At 44.5% G+C, this 21199-nt stretch overlaps 1 protein-coding gene across 1 annotated transcript in view; it reads right to left on the reverse strand.

Moving 5' to 3' along the window:
• The window catches only part of RP1 (RP1 axonemal microtubule associated), an 859010-nt gene that overhangs the window by 262852 nt on the left and 574959 nt on the right, over positions 1–21199 (reverse strand). The window contains exon 4 of the mRNA XM_085605615.1: positions 1383–1543. Coding sequence (XP_085461741.1) covers positions 1383–1543 — 161 coding nt within the window. The remainder of the gene's footprint in view (positions 1–1382; positions 1544–21199) is intronic.

Consider the following 21199-nt stretch of genomic DNA (forward strand, 5'->3'; position numbering starts at 1 on the left):
CCAGACGTGGGTCCCGTGCTCTCCATGCCACTGGAGTCAAGCTATCCTGGCTGATGAGGGCTGAAAGCCCGAAACCGGCCCTAGGATGCTAGTTTCCAGTCCAGGGAGGGCCTGGACTGGCAGTTCGGGCAGGACTGCTGCCATTGGGCGCAGGGTCAAGACTGATTTGCATTTGGGCGGGTCCAAACTGGAAAGGCATGGTGAGCAAAAAAGCGATGGATTTAGACCCAGATCTCTGTACTGCGGTGAATGTATGACACTGTTCTGCATTCTGTCCATCAATTGTTCTTTTTGCCATTGATTTGTAGGAAACATTCAGTGAACAAATCCCAAAGTACAGTCAATGCAAGCTTCACAGAAACCGTTATCTTCATATCACTTGACATTTGATGAACGTCAGCAGTTTATATGCAGACACTGAATCGTGCAAATATTATTTTACACCTTCTGCATTCTTCTTTTTGCTTGAAATACTACATAAATACAGAATTGTGAATACAGAGAATCTTGCACATTTATGGCCATTCACAGACTCCTTTCCACCTCCAAAAGGTCAAAGATTTTCTGTTGAAAAAGGTAATCTCTTTCCAAGCTTGGTGAGGGATACGAACAGCCTCAACAATTAGCAGGAGGTTTCTATAGCGATCAAATATTTTCCATATGAATAAAACAAAGCAAAAAAAACTTAGCGGGTGAATTTGCAGCTAATTACCAAATGTAATTTTTACATTAGTAAATATACACATGTATCAGTTGGAATTCACAAAGGTTCTCCAGTGAGTACGCCTGGAAATCTTGGACTGCCTTTGTACACAGATGTACTTCTGGAAACTTATATATATATTTTTTTATTTTTTTTAAAGAATTTATCCTTTACGTTTGAAGCTAGAGGTTGCACATAGGCAATATTTTTACATTCGTATCAACACTACTTTCAATTCAATTTGTACAGCAAGTATAAGCAAGTGTTATAAAAAGATAAACAATGTTTTGATTTTTAATGCTCATAGTAAGTTACATGAGCCAGGCCAAATTTATAACAGCATTAGTATATATCAGAAAATTGACACCTAATTTTGGTTGGGGCCTTACAGAAGCAGAGTACAGGCCAGTAGTGCAGAAAAAAAGCCAGTGGCCGCGATGAAAGCAAGGGCAACCACCCCAACTTTGGATAGGTGAATGACAACCACACTCCTGGACAGAGGACAAGTCAGATGCCTGGGCTGTGGTGACTGTTCTTGATGCACCTTTGACCTCTACATCACTGACAAGTTTCATTTTCTACACAATATTTAGAGATCAGTTATTGGATAGGTCACCTATTATAAACTCATCATATTTAATAATATTACAAATCAACATGACGTGTAGCATTTACTTACCGTGAATATATCTTGATGACCACTCTGAAAAAGTTCTTCACCACCATAAAGAAAAGTAGGTCCGGAACACCGGTGATTCCCATAAAGGGTGATGTAAACTTGTGCAGTTGTTCCAGCAGATGGCATATCGCTGGTGAAGATTGACACTTTCCACTGGCCAGCTGCACAGACATAAATGAAGATTACAACTGTATCTGATACAAAAGTTTGAATTATATCAAAGAAATGTAATCAGCACATATTTCTTTATGATTTTTTTAATGCTTTCTAAATGTTTTGCTTAATAACATTTTTAGATATAAAAATTGTATTCCTGCGAATCACTAATGGTTCGAAATGAAATGATATAGATTTGTAAAGTACACAGTTATCACAGGGCGTGAAGGTGCTAAAGAAGGGGGAAATTAGAAGGGAAAGCAAAAAAGCTAGCCCTACTTTAAAGAGTGAAAAGCCAGGTCTTCCGGAAACTATTGTGTTCCATACCATAGCTCTTTATTGATATTTGGTCTGTAAAGAGATGCCACTTTACTTTTAGGCTATACCTCCCCAGGAGCAATCCTTTCAGTACATTTCCAAATATTAACAATATCTACCAGCTCGAGGACATCAAATTACTGTCGCAAGTCTGATGGCGAGCTAGTTTTGCAGACAATTTCTTAAAAACTGTTTTTTTGTTATACTGCAGCATGTTGAAAGTTCACCAATAATATTATTTGAATCCTTCCTGCCTAGCAATATATTGTTGACGGTAACTGGACCATCAGCACTAGTGCCAGGGCTCTTGTTAACAAAACAGGGATCCTCAGAGATTCCTTCCCTGCCCCACCTGCCGAGCAGGGATCTCTCATCACCCATAAGGACCCACCTGAAACTACCACCACCGAGTATCAGGCAGAAGGGACCCTTGTAATCAGCTACTTAAACACCCGTTCTATGGTGAGGCACCAACTCGAAATCTTTCAGCTCCTTGATTCTGACAAACCAGACATACTTCCCTTGTCCGAAACCTGGCTCACTACTGAGTCTGCTCCTGATATCCTCGCAGCAGTTCCCAAAGAAAATTACATACTGCAGGCAAATAGGCCCTCGGGTAAGCCCGGGGGCGGGGTTGCAGCTATTATCCACCATAAACGTAGGTTTACTGCTCTAGGGATCGCTGGTATACCCTCGGTCGACAGTCTCATTGTGAAATTTGAATCGCCCCAGTCCCCCTTTGTCTGTGCTCTTTTCTACCGACCTCCCCACCACTTGCCCTCATTTTCCCAACTGCTAGGCGAAATTATTTCCCAACTAGTGATTAACCACGCCAGGATCATTATTATCGGAGACTTTAATTACTGGCCCACTGATGCACAGGAGAGCACCAGCTCTGCAGAATTTACGGAACTCTTATCAGGTATGAACTGCATCCAACATGTGCACGATGTCACCCACTTTAAGTGACATATGCTGGACCAAGTCTGGACTTCCAACTTGGTAATCACACAACCACTAATCTCCCCATGTACATGGTCAGACCATTACCTTATCACATTCACCATGGCCTGTACCCCCCTCACTAAACCTTCCCTGACGGGCAATCTCCTGGCTAGAAACTGGAATCGGGCCAATATTGGCGACTTCTGTACACTACTAAAAGCCACATTAACAACTAAACAAGATTCCCTCTGCAATCAGGAATAAAGCATCAAAGCAATGGCTTGAATCAGCCAGTGACAGTGTCGCTCCCTTTAAGAGAACCAAACTCAAACACCCTCATGATGCACAACGCTGGTTCTCTGACAATCTGAAAATAAAAAAATTGGCACCCAGGCAAGCCGAGCGCAGCTGGAGACGAGATTATGCCCCAGGAAAAAAGCCACCCATGTAACCCTGCTAAAAGACTATAAAATCTCTATCCTCCAGACTAAGGCAACATACTTCTCCTCGAAAATTATGAACTCAGCCACTAAGACCAAGGATATCTTCTCTGTAGTCGACGAGCTTGCACAACCTGATAGAGTGATAGCAAAACCTGTCCCCTCACAATCACTATGTCACTCCCTGATCTCATATTTCATCGAGAAAAATGGCACCATTAAAAGCAGCATCCCTACTCCCACACTCTCAACTGCCTCCCCTGTCACATGCAAAAATCCCCTTGTGTTGGACCAAATCCCCCTGATCTCCAGTGAAGAGTTTTTTGACCTACTAAAAAAAGTCAGATCAGGCTCCCCTACTGACTGCTGCCCCCTCACATCCTACAAGAGGCTTTCCTTACCTGCCCAGACCCTCCCCTCTCACTCCTCAATAACTCTCTTAAACAAGGCATTGTCCCAGACACCTTTAAACATGCTGAAATTGTCCCAATACTGAAGAAACCTAACGCTGTCCCCTTGCTCCTGAGCAACGTCCGCCCAATTTCTTTACTCCCCTACCTTAGTAAGATCTTAGAGGCCCACGTAGCAAACTGTCTTAGCTCATTCATTGAGCATTCTCAGTTCCTCGACCCCCAGCAGGCAGGATTTAGACCAGCACACTCCACGGAGTCAGTCATCCTAGCAGTTATGGACGAGCTTAGGAGAGGGGCCGATAAAAACGTCACCCAGGCCGTGGTACTTTTGGATCTATCAGCCGCTTTTGACACGGTCGATCATGACCTCCTGATCGATCGTGTCAGTAATACTGGCATCCAGGGTTTGGCCCTGAAGTGGATCTCCTTCTTCCTGCACAACCGATTCCAGGCAGTCCGTCTCGCCAACTTCTCAGCCACGAAAGCAAGGTTGACCTGCGAGGTCCCCCAGGGCTCCTCCCTCTCGCCCCTCCTGTTTAATCTGTACATGCTACCTTTGATCTGGTCCTTAAGCAAAAGTAGAGTTGTAACTTTCAACTATGCTGACGACCTCCAGCTGGTGTTCGAAATTGACTCTTCCAACACCTCAGTCTCCAACTTTCAATCTACCATGAGCTCTATTAGCGAATGGATGTACACTAACCAACTAAAACTTAACTCCGAAAAAACTGAGCTGATTCTGACTGGAGGCACTACCAATCCTTGGAATTCTAATTTCTGGCCCCCTCTTATAGGCAGTCCCCCTCGCCCAGAAGAATCTGTAAAAAGCCTCGAGATCATAATCAGCAACGACCTGTCTATGAAACCTCAGATTAGCGCGGTGGTATCTACCTGCTTCTTCCACCTATGCAGAATCCGGAAGATCTGTCGATTTTTGACCACCGAGGCCTTGACCTTAGTCATCCTGGCCTTGGTCATCTCTCGTATTGATTATGCCAACTCGCTCTATGTCGGCAATCCGGCATACCAACTCCACCGTTTGCAACTGGTACAAAACCAAGCAGCCAGGCTCATTTTCCATCAACCCAGATACCTACATGTCCGCCCCCTGTTGAAGAGCCTCCATTGGCTTCCGGTGGCTAAACGCTGTGCATTTAAACTGGGCTGCACCATCTTTAAAGCCCTTGCCGGCCATGGGCCAGCATTCATCTTGTCTAGGATCCATCACTATGCTCCGTCTCATGAACACGGTGGCCTCAGATTCGCTTTCCTGGCTCCTCAATTCTGGAACTCTCTTCCCACTGGACTGAGGTCAGTAACCTCTTACGCCCAACTCAGAACACTTCTTAAGACCCTTCTGTTTTCTCAGGCATATGAGTAAAGCTTCTGTCATCATACCACTGTCGCCCTCCCGCTCTCAGCGCCATGAAACCGGTTGGTGTAAGTGCGCTCTACAAATACTTTTAACATAACATAACATAACAGTGAACAACTTTTTTTTCTACCAGAAACATTAATTTCCATATTAGTTCTATGTTTTACTTTCACATGCTCAATCAAGTTTGGTGCATGTTCAAATGCCTTGTATTCTCCTCCACAGCCTTGCCTAAGGAGCGACAGAGTAATTCGTATGAATCTATTATTTTTGTTGCAATAGTTTGTTCTACTTTTAGGTCTACTTTCAAGCTTGACTTCGAAGTAGGTTGGTATTTACATCAAAGTCATAAACATATATAAAATATGCCCTTCTTTCCGTAAAGAAAACAAGTCGCTGTAGTCAAGTGTGAGAGTTCCGAGGAGCCGGCGAACCGGAAGCGTAGAGAAACGGGCCGAGGCACAGAAAACAGACCGGAAGAACCCAGCCGTCTAGTAGCGCCAGCCTGCCCCACTGAGGAACTCCTGACGTCATCAGGGGCCGACCAACAAGAAAGCCGGGTTTCAAGTGAAGGAGAGGAAGACGGAGGAAGTGACTCGGAGGCAACGGCGAGAGAATTGGAGTGCGACGAGACGCGAGAGGAGCCCAGCGGCGGCACACAGACAACCCCTGAAGTGGAGTACACTGCGAATAAGCCAGGTGGCCCAGAGATGGCAGAGGACGCCCCGGGTCCAAGTGCCACGGCCCGGGTCCTGGGCTGTGGCTCAAGGCAAGTAGCCTTAAGAGGGTCGTTTTGATGGTGGTGTGGCAGCATGGGGACATAGAGCATGCGTGTGTTTGTTTTTGTGCACTTTCCCTAGCATAAGGCACCTGCACACGATTCCCCGTTTTTCCCCAGCACTTCGTTTTGGTGGTGGTAGTGATGGAGCAGGGTTTTACTCTAAAACCGAATATCTGTTTCATTTTCGCATGTTATAACTAAAAGTACTACTGATTAATTATTAAGTATTAAAAGTTTGTTGAATGTTGACTAATCAACCTTATTAACAAGAGAATTACACGTGGGAATGCTAATGCATGGCTAAATAACAAGTGAACTAAGTTGGTGAGCAAACTGACAGAAAACGATGTTGCTTATGTGATGTTATGGTGTTTTGCGCTTATAATTAATACGCATTAATGGCTTCTGATGTCGCAAATGGCTAGATAAATACACACACATAAGGGTATTAGCAGGGGATAAACACTGTTCAATCATTTCTATGTAGTAATTCTGTTTTATGTCTATTTTGCTTTAAGTTGTCCATTGTGGCCTGCCACAAAATGGCCGCCACCCGCAGCCTGCATTGGAGTTGCTGGAAATTTACAGAAAGGCTTCGCTCTGCCTGTGACCTTGCACCTCCGATGAACTGAAAAGCCATAAGCATGATGACAAGTCTGGGAGATCTGCCAAAAGCCCCTGAAAGACGGAAAAGTTGATACGAACTTAGTGTGATCCCAATTTTTGCAACAAATTCACCTAACAGAGACATCCGTGGATGTTGCGAATTAGTCATGAACATTTAATTCTGCTATTCATTATTTGGGACAATCTATGCGTGAGAATAACCCGTACAATATCGAAAAAGTACCAAGATGACATTATTTCCGCCATTCATCCGTTCTGAATAAAGAAATGTTACTTTTTAGAATGTAAAATTCAGTATAAATAATAGTAGACTAGAGAGGTCTAGCGTCTCTTCTGCCCGAGCTGATGATGCGAGGTTCCTATGCTGACGAAGAGGACGGAGACTCTACATGACTGCAGGAAACTCTGTTTCTTCTACTGAGGACCGGTTCTGACTTAGGATCTGACATTTAGACAGAATAGGTAAATATGAGAGAAAATGAATTTGCACTTAATTGGCTTTTCTTGAAATATTAGATAAATGAACAATCTGTTTGAATTTCTGTCTCGGGTGATTATTTCTGGTCATGTTTATTGAATTTATTGCGTATTCTTTGAAATGTATTTTGTTAGATCTATAGCAACTAGCTGGTCGCATTGACCTCAAAGTATAGGAAGATTGGATAAGGTTCTTGTGGAAGGTGTTTCTCCTTTACAGGGCACGGATAGAGTGATTTAGGATGAATGTTGGTGTAATGGGCCCCACCAGCGTGTGATGTGTGTATGCGTGTGTGACTGTGGAATCATTCCGTCCGTGGAAGTAGAGGGGATTCGGAAGCTCCGATCTGCACCAGTTTCTTGGTAGCAGAATGATGGTTAGCTATTGTCTTGATCTGGTGAAATTGCGTGAATATAGGCTTGTTGATTATTGATTGATATTTGTACTAACACTATATGTTGAAGTCGTGATGAGTTTTATGTATTGTGAATGGCTTCTGGGACGTAGGGAGTCGGTGACAGTTCCGTAGTAGAGCAGAGGGAGTGTTGCTCTCGGAAAAGGCGGGATTGTTAGCCCTGTATGCAGACAGGGAAAAACGTGTGACAATTGAAGTTGCGTGTCGCATTGTCTGGGTTCGACAAGGTAGCATCGCCGTGTGTTGCCATTAGAAACTTATTTCTGTGTGAGAGAAGTGTATATGATAGCAAAGGTTATCTGTGAAACTCTGGTCTTAGGTCCCAGGGATCCGTAAGGTATTCCGTTAAAGCTTACCGCTGGAGAAGTAATAGGTATTCTCGGAGCTTGTTAGAAGGACAGGGCAGAGGTAAGCGCTGCTTTGTTAACGTATGATATAATTCTGTAGTAGGACAGACTGTTTGCTGTCCTCGGGAAAGACGGAATTCTGTGTGGATGTACTACATTTTCTGGTGTGTAAGTGCGTGAATGAGAAGGCATTCTGGTTAATTGTGAAACTCTTAGGAGCATTCCGGAGGAAACAGTTAATTGGTGCTTGTTAGAAGGGTAAAGTAGAGGGATGTGCTACTTTATCAACGGAAGTAACGATTCTGTAGTAGGGCAGAGGTAAGCACTGTTCTCGGCAAAGGCAGAATTCTCGTGGGAAAGGTCTTTTGCTGTTCTGTGGCTAGCGAAGCAGACAATGGAGATGTTTGTATGTTGTAACTAATAGGCTCGTAGAAGTTGAAACAAAGTCTACTAAGTAGTCTTGTAAAGGAGGGGTAGACGAGAAGCAGGAGACAAGAGCAGAAGCGACTGCAGCAACTGCTGACGTCAGGGAGACCGCGCTGTGATTGGACAGTGGGTTAGAACGGTGGAAGCACGGTGATTGGTGTACTAGTGAACGCCGCGCTAGGATTGGGAGACATACAGGGTGACGTAAACGCTCCAGAATTGGTGCGTTGGTGTGAGTCGCGCTAGGATTCGCGGACTGAGTAGGTGACGTAAACGCTCCAGATTGGTGCGTTAGTGTGTGTCGCGCTGCAATTGAATAAGACATCGTACAGTTGTAGGACAGACTAAGAGTTACGAAAAACAGGAAAATGTATTACCATAATGGAGAGAAGAAAAATAAGTCCTTATTCAGTAAAGTAAAAACCTGGTTTGACAAGGATAAGGATATTATAACTAGAGAAGGAGAGTTACTTCCTCCGACCAGAACCCCTGCATCCTTCATGGTTGTAAAATATGGGTATCATACCTGTATTTGGTTAGACAACTGGGCGAAGTATACTAGAGAGGATGGGGTTTTGGCTTTCCCAGAACTTGGCTCATTTAATCTGGCCGTGTTAAGAAATTTGCGGGAAAAAATTATGATTCTAGAGCCTCGGCCTAGGCCGACGCAATTCGAGGCATTGGTGGAATGGGAAGATGAAGTACATGAGCGAGAAAAGCAGAGGAGTGGGGGCAACTACAGGTATATGTTTGGGTGAAAGTATGATCGTGAAACCCATCATGACCGGATGAGAAGGTGGCATGATGCCAGTATGACTGAAGGATTATATCCCGTAAGAACAGTAAAAGAATCAGAAGGAAGAAAGTGTACAGAGAAAGAACATAACGTAGAGACCAGGAGATATGGGGAAAATGAGTCTGATGATGATGTCTTAGAGGACATGCTCTACAAAAGACCACCCCCGTATAGATGAGAACCGGAGGTAGGAACAGCAGTTACCTCAATGAGAAACACCCTACGGATTATAAAGACAGAGGCTACAGCCCCTGAGTTGAAAGGTAGTTGTTCTCTGGCAGAAAGAGAAAGAGATAGAGAGAGAGAGAAAATTAGAGAGAGAGAGAGAAAGAGAAAGAGAGAAAGAAAGAGAGAGAGAGAGAGAAAGGGAAAGAGAGAGGGAGATAGAAAGAGAGAATGAACTTGAGGATGAAAAGACCAGAGAACTAGCCAGAACTACCTTTGAACTGACAGAGAAAATCAGAGAACTGACTAAAAATCTTGAGGCAGTTACAGTGCCTGTGACAATAGGCCCGGTTATGCCGATTTTTGACAAGCAGAGGACGGGTGAGAATGGATTGACGGTACCATATGTGGGCAATAGATTGATTGTTCCTCCGGAGCAGGCAGAAATTGGAGCAGGAGAAACACAGTGGACAACAGGAGAAATCAGTGGAGACATACCATATGTGGAGGAGAATCGAGTGTGCAGACTAACTCAATTTTGAATTCTGGATGTATGGAAGGGAACAGAGGATCAATTTTAGAACCGCAAAGAGTGACAGAACCAGGGGGGTGCAGAAAAATCTGTGATAACTGCTGAGGATTTGAATGATTGGCTGAAAACATTACAGAAAAAGGAGAAAGAATCGCAGGGAATTGATGTAGTTAGGTTACGTATGGAAATGGAAGAGTTGATAGTAGGAACCATACCTACAGAAACGCTGAAGGATTACCAGGAAGGGGAGATCCTCTTCTTGTGTCACATGGAGAGCCAAGAACATACATGACAGGTTGAAAGGAATAGCTAGTGAATTGGGAATTGACATGGATAAGGTGAAAGCTTTACAAAAGTCTTACCGAGTGGATTTTTCAGACAAGGCTATTGAGAATCTGAACAATGCAGGCCGAACAGGACAGATTAAGGAAATGATTGCCTTGCTGAAGAAATGGGGAGATGTAGAAAGATGGAAAGACAGATGGTACCGAAAGCGAGAGGATGGGTCAGATAGAACTTACTCGGCATTTCCTCTGAAAGAAAAAGAAAAAGCAGTGACAGCTTACCCCATGAGGGAGATTCCAGAAGGTGGGTACGTACATGTCCTATGGACCAGACAGGATATTTTATCATTTACGAATGATTTCCCTCGTTTAAGGGAAAAGCCTGTTTAGTGGTATAGACAGGTCGACAGATTTGTAAAACTGTCAAAAGTACTGTGGATTGACCTGAATAGTCTATTTGATATAATTGTACCAGCAGACCTGTGGGCAGAATGTAAAATAGTCATAGACTGGCCCACTAAGGAGTACCCGAGAGACCCAAAAACAGGAGCTCCAGACCCGGAGGTAATGAAGAAATACGAGCAGGTTATGGCCTTCCTGAAAAATAAAGTACCCCCCAAGGAAACAGACTCGGTTAAAATAGAGCGAACACATCAAGAATTGAAAGAATCAGTCCATGCTTACTATGAAAGACTGATACTAGCTTTTAAACAGTTCAGTGGAGATGAACACTTGGGTAACAAGGACCTGAGCCATTTTGTGTAAAGATTTGTGTACGGTTTGCGGCCTGAAATCAGTGAAATGATACGGCAGCACACCGTAGACTGGCAGAGTAAGAAAATTGAGGAGATTCTGAGACATGCAAAATACTTCAGAGATGAGATGAGATTGAGGCAAAGCAGAGAAAGCTAAAAGAAAAGGCGATGTGGGCACAGGTGAAAGTTGCAGAAAGACAGGAAGCTCAGTTGGTTGAACAGGCAAATAACCCAGGAAATAAGCCCAGGTTTGGTCGGGGAAAAGGAAATGGGAATATAGAGGGAATATAGAGGAAGCCAAGAAAAGGTTTCCCTGCCACAACTGTGGAAAATTGGGGCACTGGAAATCCGAGTGTAAGAATCCACCGTCTGCTAATGAAGATAATTGATTGATTGATTGAAGAAAATTTATATTGCGCAAAACAATAACCCGCAGGTATCAAGGCGCCTATTAATGAGGTAAGAATATCAGTATATCACCTTCCGCATAGGCTTGCAGGAAGAGGCAAGTTTTAAGGGACTCGGAATCTCTGTAAGGAGGGCAACGACCTGAGATCCAAAGGCAAATCATTCCACCATTTAGGAGCCAGAGTAGAGAAAGCCCTGCCACCCCACTTGACTTTTCGTATACGGGGGACTGTGAGAAGCAATTTCCTGGAGGAACGCAAGTCCCTTCCAGGAGCGTAATGAGAGATGATTGAACCAACTCCCATATCATTATTCCTTGCGATGGCTCTGTAAGTCATACATAAGACTTTAAACCGTATCCGGTATTCAACCGGTAGCCAGTGCAGTGTTCTCCTCGCCAGAGTGGCCGAGGAGCGTCTTGGGACATCCAGAACAAATCTGGCGGCGGCGTTCTGGACTACCTGCAAGCGCTGCAGCAGGCCTCTGTTCAGCCCTGCATACAGCGCATTACAGTAGTCCAGTCGTGAGCCGATAAGAGCGACCGCTACTTGCTTTCTGGATTGTAGGGAAAGATACTTCCTGATTCTTCGTAGGGTGTAAATTAAGCCCCAACAGGTAGAGATGGTTCTACTAACCTGTCCGCCCATATTAAGGGCAGGATCTATCATCACCCCCAGATTTCTGGCAGATATCGTGGGGGATGGGCATACTCCCAACGAATCAGGCCACCAGCTGGCTGACCAAGTATCCTGATTCCCTCCAAACACCATCACCTCGGTCTTCTCCCCATTCAGCTTAAGCGAATTTTGAACCATCCACTGACCAACTGCCTCCATACAAGATCTAAAATTGGAGGCAGTTGGTACGTCTGAATGGGAGAGAGAGACGAGGATCTGGGTATCATCTGCATAAGAGACTACCTCCATCCCGAAAGCTCTGATTAGCCTGGCCTTTGGGGTCACATAGATGTTGAATAGGGTCGGACTAAGAGCCGACCCCTGCGGGACCCCACACAGCACCGATCGGGCTGGAGATAAGAACTCTCCCAGCTTGACTCTTTGTTCCCTTCCATTTAGGAAGGAGGTCATCAGATCTAAGGCTGCATCTTTCACCCCCACCTCCCTCAAACGATGTATAAGTATTGAGGGGGAGAGGGTGTCGAAGGCCGCGGTTAGGTCCAACAGGACCAGGAGGGTGGTCTGGCCCCCATCTACTCTGGTGCGGATTTTATCAAGCACAATAGTGAGGGCCGACTCAGTACTGTGTTCCCTCCTGAATCCGTGCTGGGAGAAGTCCAAGCAGCCTGAGCCTTCCACAAAGGCAGCGAGATGCTTGTTGAGATGAGCCTCAAGCATCTTCGCAGGGGCTGGGAGCAGGGAGATCGGACGGAAGTTTTTTAGGACCTCGGGATCAAGGGAAGCTTTCTTTAGCAGAGGTTTTACTACTGCACTCTTCCACTCCAAGGGGAAGATGCCCTCTCTCATACACCGATTCATGATTTCTAGGAGAGGTGGTAAGAGAGATTCCCTACACTGCTTAATGATCTTCAGAGGGCAGATGTCTAGTGGGGAGCCAGAGTTGGTTTTGTCGAGCAGAATCTCCAGATCTTGTAAGACCAGCGGGGGAAAGGAGTCGAAAGTACTCAGAGGGGAGATGCCAGATGTAATCCTGTCCCCCTCAGCCAATCCAGAGGGCTCACTGATTGAAGCTTTTTGTAACTCAAGAGCTAGATGGATATCTTGTATTTTTGTGTGAAAGAAGGAAGCAATTTTATCGCACAAATCTTGCGAGGGAATGACTGGATCAGATGTTTGTAGGTTGACCAAAGAGTCAACAATTCTGAAGAGCTCCTTTGGCGAGGAAAGGGAAGTTGTCATGGCCACGAAATAATTTTGTTTGGCCTCAGCTATCTCAGCCTTATATTTCCTGACCAGGAGCCTATGAGCTTCCTTATTCTTAAGATCCCAGCTAGCATGCCAAAGCCTCTCCATCCTTCTAACTTCTTGCCTAAGGAGTCTAAGGGATTCAGAGTACCATGGGGCAGAGGGTCTCTTCCTGGCTCGGCGACGAGTCTGTAATGGGGCCAGTTCGTTCAAGGCCTCCGTAATAACCCGTCCAAAATGCCAAACCGCAGTCTGAACACTATCCAGACCCGCGGTGGAGAGACTACCAGCCCAGGGACTAAAGGAATCAGATCTGATGTTTCTGAAGTTTCTGCCAGTCCCCATGGTGTGTTTCCCTGCTTTGCTACCCTCAATCTGAGGGCATTCCAACAAGAATGGGACCGCAAGATGATCAGACCAGGACAGATGTACCGGATCCTTAACGATCAGACGATGGTCATTGGAAAAAATACCATCTAAAATATGGCCTGCATGATGGGTAGCCCCGCGGACTCGCTGCATGAGTCCACACGACGCCAGAGCATCAATGAGACAGGAAGTATCTGTTAAATCATACCTTTCTAAGTGGTAGTTAAAGTCCCCAAGAATGGAAATATTTTCTCGACCAAAGTAGGGCTCCAAATAGTGCAGGAGATTGCACAAAAAGTTGGCCCTAGGGCCAGGAGGTCGATACAGTAATATTCCATTGAAAAGGGGGCAGCGCCCTTCCTTTATCGCAAAGAAAAAAGCCTGGACACCATCCAGAAGATCAGGTACAGGCACAGTGTGACATTGCAGGTGATCCTGATAGAGAATGGCTATCCCCCCTCCCATTCGTCCCTGTCTATCTAATCTGGCCAGGCAGTATCCTTCCGGGACCGCTTCAATCAGATCGGGGCCAGATGAATCTTTAGCCCAGGTTTCAGTAATAAATACTAATGCCGGCCTTCTGTCCAAAACCATCTCCCTGAACATTATTTTATTCTTGACCAAGGAGCGACTATTGATCAGTATGCCATCTACTCCCACTGTCCTAGGGCCATTAACGACAGGAGAATTACAAGGGGGGCGGCAGGGGAAGGAGGCGAGTTTGCCCAGTGGACACGTATACTGACAATCGCATGGTAAAGGGCGAAGAAACTCGTCAGGTTCGAAGATGTGTGAACATCTCTTATAGCAAGGTTTCAGGCGTAGCATCTCCTGATGCGTATATCTCCGTGAGGAAGCCTCAACCCCGTTCACATCCAGAGTCCAGCCGCCCAGCGCGTCCTCAACGCGGACGGGCGCATACGGGCTGGACTCTGGCGTGACTCCGGCGTCACTATGGCGTCCCCGATGCGCGTACACGCTGCGCGTCATGGCCAGTCAATAAAGTAGCGTTCTAGCCCGATCACGTGACGATGCCAGCGAATGGCTGCAGAGTGCTTCCCACCCCAACCCAAGATGGCGTCCCAGACAAACAGAGCGCGGGGACCGGGTCGCCGAAATGGCGGTGAAAGCAGCAAAATTTTAATGTGCAAGGATGCGGTCCGGGAGTAAGAGCACAGGTAGGGACAACAATAAGCTATTATGCGCAGTTGTGAACTGTTAAAAACAGGGTCAAAGTGAGTCTAATAATAATTAAATTAAGCGACAAAACGAGGGTGGTTAAAACAATAGCAGCGTCTGCCAGGTAGCGCTATGAGCAGGCAATATTAGGAGCGAAATGCTCTCGCACCCACCTTAAATATACGCTATGATACAGCCTCTAGCCCGATCACGTGACGGTGCCAGCGAATGGCTGCAGAGTGCTTCCCACCCCAACCCAAGATGGCGTCCCAGACAAACAGAGCGCGGGGACCGGGCCGCCGAAATGGCGGTGAAAGCAGCCAAATTTTAATGTGCAAGGATGCGGTCCGGGAGTAAGAGCACAGGTAGGGACAACAATAAGCTATTATGCGCAGTTGTGAACTGTTAAAAACAGGGTCAAAGTGGTCTAATAATAATTAAATTAAGCGACAAAACGAGGGTGGTTAAAATAATAGCAGCATCTGCCAGGTAGCGCTATGAGCAGGCATGCAGAATTCACAGGTGCAGAGTGAGGGGTGTGGTCAGCATCGGCAACAGCAGAAGGCTGATAAGCAGCAGAATCAGGTGCCAAAACCACCCTTGCCACAGAGAAAAGGATCTCAGAAGTACAGCCAAGAATCGGGATTCTACGATGAAGAACAGGTAATCAAACCAAAACGCGCAAGCGCAGTTTCTCAGTACTGACTGAAGAATGAGGGAAGGGACTCCGAGGGAGACTTCTGATGTTGCCGAAGAGAGGAAGAAGAGTGCGTACTTGGCGCAACTCTAGAAATAGACCAGGCAGGGCCTTTTGTAGATGGAAAAATTAATGGTGAAAGTGTCACTTTTCTAGTTAACACAGGGGCCACGAGATCAACTGTCAGGTCAGCTGATATAAAGAATCTTCCTCTCTCAGATGAAGCTATCCAAGTAGTTGGTGTGTCCAACACACAGATTAAATCTCTACTTACTGAACCAGTAAGGGTAAGAATAGGGAAATTTTCAGACATGCACAGATTTGTGGTGTGTGACACAAGTCCTGTGAACTTGCTAGGCAGGGATCTGCTGTGCAAGATGAATTGCACTATTTTCTGTACTCCAGATGGAATAACCTTTGAGACACCTGATGAAGATGTTCTATACAGAATGACCATGGATAACAGAGAATGTGAGGCTTTGGGAACATATGCAATATTTAATCCTGATGCATTACCCCCAGAGTTGAAACAGACAGTGAAAGCAGCAGTTTGGGATTTTACTGGAGAAGATGTGGGTCTGATGAGAAATGTAGATCCAGTAAAGATTACTGTGAAAGAGGGAGTGGTTTACCCAAACATACCGCAATACAGATTGACACCTGAAATAATGAAGGAATAACACCCTTAATTGAAAAGATGATCCAGCAAGGGGTGTTAAGAGAAATATTGAGCAGTCCATGTAATTCGCCAATAATGGGACTGAAGAAACCTAATGGAAAGTTCAGAATAGTACAGGATTTGAGAAAAATTAACAAGATTGTTGTGCCATGTTGTCCTATTGTGCCAAATCCATCAGTGATCTTGTATCAGATTCCTCATGATGCAGAATGGTATACGGTAATTGATTTGTGTCACGCTTTCTTTTCAATCCCATTGCATCATGACAGCCAGCCAATATTTTCTTTTAGATTTGGAGAACGGATTTTGGCATGGTGCCGAATTCCACAGGGGTATACAGAGAGCCCTTCAATATTTAATCAATTGTTAAAGAAATCTCTGGAAAGTCTGATGATGCCTGAAAATTCAGTTCTGGTCCAGTATATTGATGACCTACTTGTGGCATCAAAAACACGTGAAGCTTGTGAAGTAGACACCATTGCATTGCTGAATCACTTGGCAGATGGAGGGTTAAAAGTATCTCCAGCCAAATTACAGTTCTGTAAGAAAGAAGTCCAGTATCTGGGACATAATATTGAGAAAGGCCTGAGAAAAGTGACCATTGACAGAATCAAAATCATTAGAGGAATGAGAGCCCCAATGACGCAAAGAGAGGTAAGAATGTTCCTGGGAATGGTGGGTTACTGTCGTCAGTGGATAAGTAACTTTTCCCTGATTGCCAAACCATTGATTAAATTGACCAAAAGTGAGGTGAAAGACCCATTGGAATTAAACCCAGAAGAAATGTCTGCATTCAGAGAGCTAAAAGACAGACTTTGTGAAGCTCCTGCCTTGGGAATGCCTGATTATGAAAAGGAATTTGAGTTGTACTGTAGTGAGAGAAATGGATGTGCACTTTCAGTGTTAATCCAGAAACATGGACGTCGGAGGAGGCCAATTGCCTATTTCTCAGTAACTCTTGACCCAGTAGCTGTGGGTTTGCCAGGTTGCCTGAAAGCAGTAGCTGCTACCTGCAAAAGTCTGGAACAAAGTGAAGGAATCATAATGGGATATCCTGTAAGTGTATTCGTACCTCATGATGTGGCTATCCTTTTAACAAGGAGCCAGACACAATTCATGTCTCATAGTCGGCTGACTAAATATGAGAAAGTCATTCTTGGTGCAACCAATGTAAGCCTGGAGAGATGTGTGAATGTGAATCCAGCGACACTGTTACCTGATGCTGAATGTGTGGGAGTGAGAAATGATGTTGATCATGATTGCTTGGATGTACTTGATTACTGTACAAAGCCAAGGCCAGACATAAGAGATCTGCCACTGCCTGAAAGTGATCATGTGTTGTTTGTGGATGGATCTTGTCTGAGAACAGATGAAGGAGTGTTGAGTGCTGCATATGCTGTGTGCAAAGTCTCTGAAGTTGTGGAAGCATCACCTTTGAAAGGAGTTAAATCCGCTCAGGTGGCAGAATTGGTGTCACTGACCAAAGCCTACAAGATTGGGAGAAGTGTAAGAGTGACTGTGATGACTGACAGCCAATATGGCTTTGGAGTTGTCCATGATTTTGGCCAGCTATGGCTACAAAGAGGTTTCCTGACCTCAAGTGGAACTCCAATAAAGAATGCTGAAGTAATTGGAAAACTGCTAGAGGCGATACAGCTGCCTAAAGAACTAGCAGTTGTAAAATGTGCTGCTCATGGTCATGGTGACGGTTTTGTAACAGTTGGTAACAAGTTTGCCAATGACATAGCACAATATTGTGCAAGGAACAATCACTCAATTAACAGGAGCAAAGAAAGGGAAATGTCTTCTTGTTCATTAATGTTTACTAATGAAGTGGGGACATGGGAGGAAGTAAAACAGCTGCAGGATGAGGCAGAAGATGATGAAATGAGAGATTGGGTGAAGGCAGGTTGTGCACCTAGAGAAAAGGATCATGTGTGGGTCTACAGGGATGGAAGACCAGTCATGCCTAACAGCATGCTAGCAACAATGGCAAGGATTTATCATGGCCAAGGACACCTGGGGAGGGATGCTATGATAAGAGCCTTTAAGCAAACCTGGTACAGTCCAAAGTTCAGACTGATAGCAGAAAGTCTCTGCCAGAGATGTCTGATATGTCAGCAATTCAATCCTGGAAAGAAAACAGTGGTGAGCCTAGGAACAATAGGCAGGGAGGGAGGACCCTTCACAAGAATGCAGATAGACTTCATTGAAATGCCCCCAGTCAATAGGTTGAGGTATGTCCTGGTGGTGGTCTGTTTGTTCTCAAGGTGGGTGGAGGCGTACCCAACAAGAAGAAATGATGGGATAACAGTGGCCAAATTACTGTTAAGAGAGTTCATCCCAAGGTACGGGTTCCCAGTAACAATTGAATCAGACAGAGGAGGACATTTTTATAATGAAATCATGGGTCTAATTTGTGAAGCATTAAGTGTACAGCAGAATTTGCATTGTGCCTATCGACCAGAGGCTTCTGGGGTCGTTGAGCAGATGAACGGTACTATCAAAAACAGAATTGGCAAAATGTGCTTAGCCACAGGAATGAAGTGTCCCGATGTCTTGCCTCTAGTCCTAATGACCATTAGATCTACTCCAGACAGAACAACAGGTTTAAGTCCACATGAAATTATCATGGGACGTGCTATGAGGCATGCATATGTACCAGTGAACAAGCTGATGACTATAACTGATGACATGATTTTGGATTACTGCAAAGGCCTGGCTGACGCAGTTCATTCTGTGTTTCACCAGGTTGGAGAAGACGCCACCACACTTGAAAAGAAACCAGCCCATGATCTGAGCCCAGGGGACTGGGTAAGGATAAAAGACCACAGAAGAAGGAATTGCCTGGTCCCAAGGAGGGGAAGGCCAAGACAAGTCATCTTGACCACAACAAATGCTGTGAAGTGCGCTGGTGTGAAGAATTAGATACATGCAAGCCACACACTGAGAGTTCCAAATCCAAGAGATGGTACTGGAAAAGAGTACTTTGAAGAGTCAGACTCCAGTGATGATGCAGACAGTGAGGCAGTAAGAAGGAAAAAGAATCCTGAAAGTGGGGAAAGTGAGTCAAGAGAAGCTTTCATCCCACCTGAAGAGGATCTGAAGAGAACAGTGCAAACTGCAGAAGCAAGTTCAGACTCAGAAGAATTGCCTGAGGTTCCAATTGACAGTGACCAACACAAAAAGAAAGAAAGAAAAGAAAAGAACATTCCAACAGAAGAGACACCTGAATCACATGAGGAAGTTGGACAAGTTCCACCTGAGATAAATATTGAAGAAAAAGGGACAGACAAAGACAGAGAGGGACAGATTGCGGAAAAACCCTGAGGAGGTGTAGGGAACATCCACAACAAGCTAGGTGAAGGGACAAGTAGACAGCAAGAAGATTGCGTGTTGGAGACCCGAGGAGGGACAGAAGTAGGGAAATCTCAATTGGTGGAAAAGGAAACTGTTGGAGAAAAGGAGGTTGTCGGAGAAAAGAAAGCTGTTAATGAACCAGAAGCAACTGAAACAGAGTCTGATGAGAGTGATAATGAAATACATGGAGGACGAGTTCTGAGAAAGAGAACTGGGCTTGGAGAAAGAAACAATAAAGAAGGAAAGCAAAAGAGAAATGCTAAAGGAGATCTTTGGTCAAATAAGATAAAGAGACTAAGGTACAGACTGACACGAGTTAACTCTTCGAAAGCTGAACAAGTGAACGAAGTGTCAAGTCAGAATCCTACCAAGGAAGAAGAAGCAAAGATACCTGAGAGAACTAAAAGAGTAAGAAAACCAAACCAGAGGTTACCGGAATGGACGTATGTGGCACTGCCTGAAGAAGGAGAAGAGGCGGACAGCCAAGGAAGTCCAGAGGAGGCTTTACTGAAGGAGGTTGCTGAAGAAGAAGCTGTGGGAATCCTAAGAGTTATCTTGTCCGACATTGGAGAAGAGACGGATGTTCAAGACCTGATATAGTTTGATGATGATGAAGCGACAGTGAAAAATGATGAAAATCCAAATTGAGTAAATCCAAGGAAAATCACTTGGAGAAGAGAAAAAAAAGAAATACTAATAATTAGTAGATTGTAATAATCAGTGGGGTACTTGCTGCCCTTAAAAGTTCAGTAGAGGAGTAGAAGAGGCTAAGTCAAAAGACACGGTCAAATTAACAAAATGGCTAACACTGAGAATAAAAGTAGATGTACCTTTCTGAAAAGATGGTGCAAAATGTGCTGCTGCTGTACAGGTTTATTAATGCTGCTTTGGAGCGTGCTTGCTCTACTGATTTCATTTAGAGTCACTATAGACACTTTAGAAGGTCATACTGAGAACAAGACTAATACAGGGAAGAGTCCGTTAAAAGTAGTTCCAACTAGAACTAGTAATGTACATATACATAAAGATAGGTCAATTAACGATTTTTCTAGCAATGTTTTTTCTAAATTGTTGTATGAGTACGTAAAGACAAGGGAAGTAAGGGATTGCTACGTCTACATGCAATTGCCTGCCTCTGTTTCGGAAGGAGTGACTTATCATCATCTTCCGGCTACGTATGGAATTTCCTGTAGTGTGTTGATTAGTATTTTTTATCAATTAGGGAAATTAGATTACAATATGTCTAATGTAGATAATATTCTTGGGCAGTTGCCTATGAATAAAGAATTGAATCCTGCAAAGGAAGCTAACACTTTAGGTGAGATTTTTCTAGAAACCAAAGAATTAACCTTAGACTATGTTTTTAGAAACAATTTAACTTGCAAATTGAAAGGAGAAGAGAAGAATTTTCTAGACATGGTTGAGAGAAGAAGGTTGAACATGCACAAGAAAGCAGAAGGGCATAAAATGAGTGACACAATGTGGGATATTGAGAAAGAAAAAGAGTTGAAAAATGGAGCCAGTCCAACCATGGCTATAGATGCCCCACAGAAAGGGAAACTGTGCATTACCAGGAAGAGATCCCAATATGATTATTATTACATAGGGACTAGTGAGTGCCATGATACATACTTTATTGCAACCGGATGGGGATTTAGAGGAGGAGAAGATCCAGTTTTTCCGGGAGTGTATTATATTTGTGGGAACAAGGCTTATTACCGTTTGCCTGACCATTGGTTTGGTACATGTTATGTTGGCCTGGTCTTTCCAAAGATTTTCCACATGGATAGAGTAGATGATGCTGAACATTCTAACACATTAACACGCTATAAAAGAGAAACATGGACAGAAATTGTAGGAGATATTTTTGGAGCTTTAATTCCAGCAGTGGGAATTTCTTTAAATGCATATGGCATTCGGAAGCTGTCAACAGTGGTGGATCGCTTGTCAACAAGCACCGCTGGAGGCTTTCTTTTGGTTAATACAGAA

The sequence above is a fragment of the Triturus cristatus genome, chromosome 5_1 (assembly GCF_964204655.1).
Source record: "Triturus cristatus chromosome 5_1, aTriCri1.1, whole genome shotgun sequence".
Taxonomy (NCBI): domain Eukaryota; kingdom Metazoa; phylum Chordata; class Amphibia; order Caudata; family Salamandridae; genus Triturus; species Triturus cristatus.